This window comes from Salvia hispanica, chromosome 5 (assembly GCF_029641045.1).
Source record: "Salvia hispanica isolate PSC_SH4W2 chromosome 5, Shi_PSC_v1, whole genome shotgun sequence".
In the NCBI taxonomy this organism is placed as follows: Eukaryota; Viridiplantae; Streptophyta; class Magnoliopsida; order Lamiales; family Lamiaceae; genus Salvia; species Salvia hispanica.
Genome location: NC_142696.1, coordinates 17,230,013 through 17,239,886, shown reverse-complemented (window position 1 = coordinate 17,239,886; position 9,874 = coordinate 17,230,013). Strand labels below are relative to the sequence as shown.

The 9,874-nt window shown below is 37.0% G+C and overlaps 2 protein-coding genes across 2 annotated transcripts; both read right to left on the bottom strand.

Annotated features, from left to right (window-relative positions):
* Positions 1–356: 356 nt before the first annotated feature.
* LOC125186001 (alanine aminotransferase 2, mitochondrial-like) lies at positions 357–3,868 on the bottom strand. Its single transcript, XM_048082299.2, has 13 exons — positions 3,685–3,868; positions 3,171–3,272; positions 3,025–3,090; positions 2,892–2,953; positions 2,335–2,413; positions 2,141–2,245; positions 1,946–2,056; positions 1,693–1,830; positions 1,551–1,625; positions 1,323–1,443; positions 1,097–1,251; positions 957–1,031; positions 357–875 (listed from the first exon to the last, which is right to left on the bottom strand). Exons 1-13 carry the CDS (start codon positions 3,724–3,726, stop codon positions 555–557), a joined length of 1,452 nt encoding a protein of 483 aa, XP_047938256.1. The 5' UTR covers positions 3,727–3,868; the 3' UTR covers positions 357–554.
* A 1,096-nt stretch (positions 3,869–4,964) lies between these two features.
* Positions 4,965–7,798, bottom strand: LOC125186494 (pectinesterase 1-like). The gene is made up of 2 exons (XM_048082862.2): positions 6,718–7,798; positions 4,965–5,856 (listed from the first exon to the last, which is right to left on the bottom strand). The coding sequence occupies exons 1-2, from the start codon at positions 7,739–7,741 to the stop codon at positions 5,180–5,182; spliced, it is 1,701 nt and encodes a 566-aa protein (XP_047938819.2). The 5' UTR covers positions 7,742–7,798; the 3' UTR covers positions 4,965–5,179.
* Positions 7,799–9,874: the final 2,076 nt, after the last annotated feature.

Here is a 9,874-nt window from a genome sequence, read left to right as displayed (position 1 = left end):
TTTTTTGGTCTTAATTTTAATTTGAGAGGTCGAATGTTTGCCCATTTTTGGTATAGTGGAACCTTAGTTGTTTTTAGCTACTTTTTTACTTTATTTTTATTGTTCTGCTACATTATAGCTTTTCTACTTATATTCATTGTTTTACCGTATTGCAACAAATTGCACTACAAACACTATGTAAACTTACTCCGTCCCACAAGAATATACAATTTTTCTTTTAGTTTGTGGCGCATATATCTTCAATCCTTGGTGAAAATGGTAGAAAAGCATTCTCATCCATACTAGTAAAATTTACGTTTTTTGGTGAGAGATATGTTTAATTGAATTAAAATAAATGGAACTGGGAAGAGAGTAAATTCAGCCAAAGGATGAATAGATGTTAAAATTCGACAAAATATGGGTGAAAATAGTTCTAAGCCTCAAAAACAACATGGATAATATTTAGGTACAATGAACTGATGCCGAAACAATTCAACCAACAAATTTATTTGAAGTTACGATTATTACCAAAAAAGGGGGTGTCTGCAGGCATAGCTCTGGATGGTCTCTTTAGATCAATCACGAAATTCTTTCATGAATGCTTCATGGAATTTCGTGAGACGGCTTATGATGGCCGGAATCCGGTCCTCCTGCGGTAGTATCGTACACCTAAAATGCAACGTCCCAGCCGCCTGTCCAAAGCCAGAGCCGGGAACAACTACTATCCCCGTGGCATTGAGGAGACGACGAGCATAGAACGTATCTGGGGCCGTCTTGGCAGCTTTAGCTGCCTCTACCGCCTTCTTTGGCAACTCAATCCGCGGGAACAGATACATGGCTCCTTCTGCTCGGTTGCAGCTCACTCCTTCTAAGCTATTCAACGCGTGTTCCAGTTGCTACACATCGCCAACAATCGTGATTCAAGAAATGAAATTGCGTAAATCGCACTTTTAAACAAGAGTTGAAGGCTAACTAACCTGCGCACGCTTAGCCAACGAGGACAGGATTGCATTTTTCTCTGCTGAGTAAGACTCGTAGCATTGGTCTCCGGCCTAAACATATTACAAAAATGAGACGTGGCCGCAGTTTTAGCAAGAGACGGTACTAATCTTCTTACCTCTGGTGGGCTCATGACAAGACTTGCAAGAATTTGTCCAGATATGTTGGAACAAAGGTTGACTGATGCCAGTTTGTATATCTGCTCCCTAACCTCGGGGCTAAACCCGGTGATCTCCATGTAACCTCCTCGTTTCCCACATTCTCCGTAATAGCCTGTGGAGGATAGAAGAAAACCAAATCATCTATGGCTCTTACAACTTGCATAAGAATCTTCAAAACTATACCTTTGGAGACGGACTGGAACGAGACCAAGGTAATATCTTTCTCCCCGTAGCCCATTGACCGTGCAACCTTCTTAAAAGAGTAGAACTTCTTGTCCGGGACATAAACATTTTCCTGGTACACCTGCAAGATTCATCCTCGAGTATTAGCCTCGTCTAGAAGCCTTTAAACTACTAACTCGACCTGAAAATCGCACTATATTGCTTTTCGGGATATTAGACATTAATCACCTCATCTGCAAGAAGAACAAGTCCTTCCTTCTTACAAAAATCCACAATTTGCTTTTGGTTGTTTTCAGCCAGAACCTTTAGACATGTCAAATGTTAGACAAGGTTGTAAGAGATGAAAAGTTGTCGGCCTGTATGAGTTTACCTGCCCGGTAGGATTGCCAGGATTTATAACCACCAATGCCCGGACACAAACGCCCTTAGATTTGGCTGTTTCAAGCTGTTTCTTAAGCTCCGAGATCTCCAGCCCCCATCCTGTTGCTTCATCGAGATAATAGGGGACCTACGAAACATTGTTGGATAAATATGTCTGAGAACTTTATTTGCTAGCTTGAGAAAGATGGTTAAACAGAATCTTATTGAAGAAGGGATAGGTGATAATAAATGGCGATACATACGAGAGTGCCTCCATGAAGGGCGATCGAAGCAGAATAAAGAGGGTACTGAGGAATGGGACAGAGAATGCCATCTTTTTCCGACCGTATCAGTAACTGCATCATCATGTGAACCTAACAAAAAAATGGCAAAATTTTATTTCACAGTTTTACTGAAGCTCAAGCGTAAAAATTGGGTAAGGCCTAATTTATGTGTACCGCGGGGCTTGCACCATCAGTCAGGAAAATGTCATTAGGATCAGCTGGGAATCCATCACGAGCTTCAATGCCAGCAGCAATTGTATCACGTAATCCTTTGACACCCTAATCATGTAGTTAAAGGAAATGTTCGATATACAGTCTCGAAATACTGATCAAGAATAACGATTGCAGCAAGAAGGAAGTGTTATTACCTGACTGTGACTATATGCACCAGTTGCTTGTCCAGGAATTTGACTTAATATCTGAGATGCTCGTTTTATGGAATCAGCGCTACAAAAAAAAAACCACGATGAGAGAGAGCAGAAGACGGATTTGTTAAAAAGAAAAGTCAGAAAATGTATTCACATGGCAATGGAGCATGTGATTAGTACTTTGCACTAGCCATGTAAAAAGAAAAACAATATGTTAATGGTGACATTACATAAATCACCAAATATTACTGTCATTTTCAAACCAGAACTAGTTATTTTGCAATTGTGATGCATGCTTCAAACAAAATTTAACTTATTTAGAGCAACATTCAACTGTAAAATTGAGACCACTTGATCCAATTTCTTCTTTACACAACCATTTCTTTTAACTTATTCATTGTCTAGCTTATCATTACGCATCTAGAACACATTTTTCCCACATCACTAGTAAAGAACATGAAGTCCGACCAGGTAGCAAAGAGAAAATCAACTCACTCTTCGGAATCACATAATTATTTGGATCAGCAACGATATGAACGGTACACCAATATCATTACCTAAATAAACTGTGTGTTTCAGATTTATCCAAGAGAGCAGGATGGTCACACAAAGCAAGGACCTGAAAAATCAGAATGTTTAGCGATAGCGATAACGGTAAAGATGGAACGTCTGGTGATGCATCATCCTCACCTCACGGAAAAAGGTGATCGGCTTCTGGCCAAGAGATTGTGGATTTCCAATATTGCAGTAGAGTATCTACAAAGATGACCAAACACTAATTAACAACGTATTATAGCAAAAGGAGAGTCTACTAAATAATGAAATCAGTATAGTACCTCATCGAAAGGATGAGACTTGGGGTTGTTTTTGAGATCTTCTTGTAATTTCTGAGCAAGAATCACGATTTCGCCACGAACAGCGTACTCGCACTCCAATACCTTGACAAGAATTTGTATTGTTATAAGCAGATTCACAAAGCAGTATCTTGCAACAAATAAAAAAACAATATGTGCAGAAAGCTAAGATCTTGAATCAAATAAAAGTGATGAATATACAGTAATATCTTATAAAAATGATAGCTTGTCAGCAAGAAAAGTGGTAAAATAAAATAAAAAACCAATCTTGATGGAATATGCATAAAACAGAGTAATGAAATCATTAGCAACTCAATACCAGTGAATTCAATAATAAGGTGTGTGTATTTAATACTCCTATTTTGCATAATTTGGAATGGAAAAAACATTAAAACGCCATGGACATACAACTCAAACAATTAGAGAAATAAAAACAGGACAAATCCCAGATCAGGAATCTACAAAAATGGCAAAAAGAAAATCCCAAAAATGTTACCTTGGGATTGATTGTGTCGCGAGTAACAGGAGTAGAAGCCATTGGAGAGGGAAGACAAAAGATGAGAGTTTTGGAGTTGTGAGACGCTAGGACACGTTTAAAGATGGAAATCAGAGGAAAAAGGGCAGTAATAGAGCAGCCTTATTTAGAGAGGAGAGGTTGGGTCAAATCAAATTGGTGAGTCTAAAATTGTGAAGAAAAGTAGTAAAAAACAAGAAACAGCGGCGCAGCGTTCGACATGTGTTTGTCCAATGACTTGTTGTCCAAACAATCCACGTATAATAAATTCCAATCCAACAATATGGAAACCAATCTAGAGTTATTCGATTCCACATCATGTTACATATCTCATCTCGCACGTGACTAACATGCTAATGTCACTCCAATAAATATGTATCACTCGTATTATAGACATACTTTTGTCACACAAAAATTGTTATACCATAATATTTGACATCCTAGGGAAGTTCAAAAAATTTTAGTCTAAACAAGTACTATAAGTATGATATCGTTAAATTACTCATACAAAAGTATTTAATTTGAAAGAAAAAGTGGTTGTTTAATTAATTGTCGCCTATAGTAGTATTTTTTTCTCTCTGTTTTATCTTTAATTGATAGGAGTACATGGTTTATTAATTACTCGTTTAGTGAATGTTATTTACTTGCTTCATAATATATCATACTCAACTCATGAATGAAATCTAGCCTTGGAATAGGCATGATATATTACGAATACCAAAAAATATTGTACCATTATATATATTTGATGTCAACTTTGAAGTTTCAGCATCAAGAATCAGGCTGCCTAATATTCCAACTATGTCCGCTGGATCTATGAAGGGCTATGAGCTATAGTATTGCTCCTTTATTACTGTTATTAATACATATATACACACACAAACACTATTTTAGTTATAAGTTTTGCAATATCTTAACGTTAAAGTAGACAATACTGTAAGAACAAAAGTAAATTGTATTGAAATTGATTACTAATTCAGTACCATCTTACAAAAATATACTCCAGTATTAGTATAGTATTCTTTTCATAAAAATAGTCGAAATATATTTCAAAATATTTTAATAAAAAAAAAGTGTTACCTTTGTTGGAATGGAGAAAATATTAATGCTAAAAGGAAGAACTCGATCTAAAATCTAAATCAATACACTCCTTGTTAAATATAGATTATTTACTTTCCTTGTTATTGTAGAATATAAATGTAATTAAGTTCAAATTTAATGATAATACAATATTGTCTCTAAAATATAAAAACTGGTAGAGGTTAAAGTAAAACCGCAATCTTTGAATATGTAGAAAACAAGATTCACAAGTGTGCATCTACAAAATATTACATAGGTCCGGTATAGAAAGAACAAATAAGAAAAGAAAAGTAAAAAAGTAAGAATGGTGGACTCAATTTTAGCTCTCCATATATTTCAAAGGACATGTATGTATTAATGTATATGCAGAATGAACCCTTATTTTGATGTTAATTGACTAGGTTGATTGAAAGGCCACATTTGTTGAAGGCAGCCAAGATGGACCTTGAATCAAGGATTCCACATTATATTTGGAGGCGTCGGCCGGGGTCATGGCGGGCTTGTATCCAGCCCACGTGACCCGATTGGCAGTATCCGAACCCAAACCCGAGTTCCGATACTCCCCGTAGAAAATGGAGGCGGGTGGATCCACATTTGCCACCCATGAAATCCAGCCCTTTGGATTCAAGAATCCACCAATGTTAGTTTCCATTATAACTGTGGTTGAGAAATCTTTCCACGGACGGCCCAGATACGTTTGGGCCGTAAGGGTGGCCAATGGGCTTATTGCGCACCGTTGGATGGAAATCCCAGTGTTCTGATTTGGGTCTTTCTTGCCTTGGGCAGTTATTGTGACAAATTGATTGGGCATGGGCTGCCTAGGCTGAATGTTGCACCCTTGGAACACGACGCCCGCATTGCCGAAGATGAAGTCGATGGTGCCCGTGACGTCGCAGTCGCGGTAGAATTGGCGGTTGGAGTGTGTGTAGAGGGTATCTTGGAAGGCGTCGAAAGAGCACCGGTAGTAGACCGATTCGTCCGACCCCGATCGGAAGGCCACGGCCTGGTGCTTCTCTGGCCCGGCCGTGTTCTTGAACGTGATGTCTCGAGCGATGAATCCTCTTCCGGCAATTGCTGCGGAATCATGCACGAATTAGTTGGTCGTCAGTCTATTTTATTAACTACCACTACTACAATAATTAAATGCCTAACCAACAAGTATTTATCATATGTTTGCCCTCCAAATTGGACTACTTGATAACAACATTTATAAGGCAGCTGCCACAGACTTAAATGCAACCTCAAAACATGCTACTTTCTGTCCAATAAAAATAGACAAAATTGTAAACGAAACAAGTCTCAATACGCAATTGTTAAAGTAAGAGATATAGATGGAAAATGGGGTGGAAGTAATTTTAGTGGATTATGAGGTCCATATTTAGAATAATGTGTAATGTTACAATTGATTTTTAAAACTTATCAATTTTAGAATTAGTCTAATTTTGATGGAAGACCAAATATAGTTAAATTGATCTACTTTTTGGAGACGGAGGTAGTACTAAGAGTCTCCTATCCTCATTTTCTTTAGAAATACTATATATATGACTAGAATTTGATGAAAAACTCGAAATGTTGTAATTGTATAAAATAAAAATGGAAGCATCTATTAAACTCAAATTATCTCCACATAACTAACTTTCAATAAAATGATGCACATGATTAGGGATCTAAACTCAGTGGATTTGGAAAAAACATTTAGGTGGAGAGGGAACATAAATCACATGGAACTTTGATCATCACTACGTTGTCTCCTTATGGTGAAGGCATTTCCTAACAAATTTCATCTAGCCTAGTATAGAAATACTGTAATAAGCAATCAATTATTAATGCATGCCGCTGTGCTGTATAAGTGTGTATGCTGACAGCTGATTGAATTGCATTAACAGTAAAACAGAGCAGAAGAGTAAATATGGCATTAATTATGGATCAACTCACCAAACGTGGGCGTGGAGAAAGTCGGAGTTCCGTCGACGAAATTCCGACTGCCGGAAATAACAGTGACGCCTTTACCATCTCCGTAAATCATCACATTCCAGCAAGACTTATCCATGTCGATATTCTCCACGTATTCCCCTGCCTTGACGTATATCACAAACCTCGCGTCGCTCTTCTTGGGCACCAGCGCCACCGCCTCCGCCACGGTCTTCACGTTCCCGCTCCCGTCCTTGGCCACCGTCACATTCGGCGCCGGCCGGGCCTCCTGCAGCATCCGCCTGTCCACCCACTCCGGCACCTCCTCCCCCAGCAGCCGCCGGTGGCTCGGAATCTTAAAATCCCCAATCACCGCCACGATTTTGGTGGCGATTGCCAGGCTGTTGCTCGCGAATTCCGTCGAATTCTTCATCAAATCCCTAATTTCGGCGGCGAATTCCGCGTCCGCCTCGTCCAGCGCGTCGAGGCACGTCTCCTGGTTCGTCCCCGCGGCGCTCAGCCACGTCCGGAGGTCGTCGATGCGAGAGCTCAGCTTCTTCCCTCCGCCGCTGCCGCTCACGGCGGAGATCGTGTCGTCCAGCGACTCCACGGCGTCGTTTAGCTCCGAATCGCAGATTTTAAGGGCCTGTTTGGCCAGCGTGTTATTCTCCGCCCTGCTGGCATAAGTGGTGGATAAGTTAGCGATTTTTCTGAGAGAGTGTACTGCCACCATCAACGAGAGCTCGAAGATTTTGGCGGGATTGGTTGAGTTTGAGGACTGGAGGCTGGAGATGCATGACTCCCTGTACTGAGTGACGCTGCAGATGGACTTGACGGCGGCGACCCGAGCGCCGGCGACGTCGCCGGAATCTTTGTTGGTGTTTTTTTTGTGGGATAAAGTGGCGGCGACGACGACGATGATGAGGAGGAGGAGGAGGAGGAGGGAAATGGAGAGGATAATAGCGCGTTTTCGAGATTTTCTTCGGAACGCAGCTTCTTCGAGCTCGTCTACTTTGCCGTAGCCCTTGAAGGAGTTGACGGAATTCATCGGTTGAGGATTCAGGAATGAGAGTTTTACTTGTCGGGTGGTTTTTCTGTCCAAAGCTCTACTATCTATTTATACAAGAATTTTTACTACTGTGTTACTTGAGTTCCATTTATTAATAGTAATCACGCCGTAATGATGGAATTTCATGTAATGAACCAAATAATTAACCCTTTACATCCCTAAGGTGTGTACTTATTATAATTTCAAATTATTCATATGACCATATAAGAAATATTACTTCATCTAATTTTGTCATTTTAGAATATTTACTTTTATTATGTAGACTTTACATTATATATGCATATACAAGTGACTCATAATCTGCTAATTTTTTCATTCTTTTTTGTTTACATGTTTTAAAGCTTGGAATTAATTAAAGATGGATTTTAAACCACGGAGAAAGTAAAATGCAGTAAAATATATCATGCAGAAATCTGTTTTAGTTTTATCTCGCTCATAGTTCCTGAACTACAAAAATGGTCCATGGACTAAGGGTTTATCTCGAAAATAATCATTTTTTACTGTTTTCGATCGAAAATACCCTTTTGGGGGGTTTGGACAATTTGGTCTTTTTACACTTTTAACATTTTAAATCTGATATTATTTCAGTTATGTACTAAATCTGATATTATTTCAAAATTATCATTCTTCTTCTTTCTTATCATCCTTCACTTTGTTTCTTTATTTCAATATTAGATTTAATTTTATAAAATTAAATTTTAAATTTTTATTTTTAAATATCAATAAATTTTTTTAATTAAAACTATGAATTCATGGACACTATAAATATTGATTAAAACTATTAATTTTTTTTATTTAATATAATATTCAGCTGAATTGAAGAAGTACAGAAAAATAATAGTATTAACCATGATGGAAAAATAAGAGCTATTCTATTTAGCCTTTGTTCGGTTGTTATAATTGCTTGTGATTGAATATTATGAAGTTGACTAAAAATTTAATCGTACAAAAAATTTTATATATGAATATTTTTGTTGAAAATTTATAGTAAATTTTGATTGTTTTTATTAATAAAGAAAATTATATTAGTCTTACATTAGATGCATATTTATTTAAGAATAAATCGTGTTATATGATCTATTTATGATTAAAGCTATTAAATATTGACTAAAACTAAAGCGTTGTCATACCTTATTGATTAAATATTAGACACTATCAAATATTGATTATGACTATTAATTTTTGTTATTTAATAGTAATTTTTATAATTAAAAAATTTATTGATATTTAAAAACAAAAATTTAATTTTATAAAATTAAATCTAATGTTGAAATAAAAAAGCAAAGTGAAGGATGACAAAAGGGAAGAAGAATGATAATTTTGAAATAATATCAGATTTAGTACATAACTAAAATAATATCAGATTTAAAATGTTAAAAGTGTAAAAAGACCAAATTGTCCACCCCCCCCCCCCAAAAAAAGGGTATTTTTGACCGAAAACAGTGAAAAAGGACCATTTTCGAGATAAATCCCTAGTCCATGGATGTTTGACGATATTTTTAAAATACAGGGACTATGAGCGAGATAAACCCATAGTCCAGAAATCATTTTTATAGTTCACTCAAACTTTAAAGTTTCGTAGTAGTACTAGATTAACTTTAGAGGTTAATTTGTAGTTTATCCTCTTTTATCTTTTCTCAACGCAAGTCTAATATGTATGGGATAATTTGACCTAAACAGATTCGTCTTGTCCTAGTTAATTAATGTTCTTGATGTATATTAATAATATTAAAAGAAAACCGTTCAAGGAAAAATCTTGTATGATTTTCGAATTTCAAGTCACCCACTCTTCTAAAGATGATTAGGAATGATTTCGCAATAGAAGGATGTATTGGAAGCACGTTACAAATGAAAGCAAATTAGACATAAATTATTCGCAATAGTATTAGTAATTTTTTAAGTATATGCAGATGCAATATGCAAAGCCTGGGAAATATCAAGGATTTGACCAAGTAGCATTTGGGGCTGTACTTCACTAGCTATACAAAGATTAGTGGGTAGCACATTGAATTCAAATGAGAAAGAAAAAGAGAATGATCCAAATCCCCAGCTGTATCGATAGATAAAGATAGGATTGTGATTCCTTCACCAATGTATAGTCGAACGCGTCAA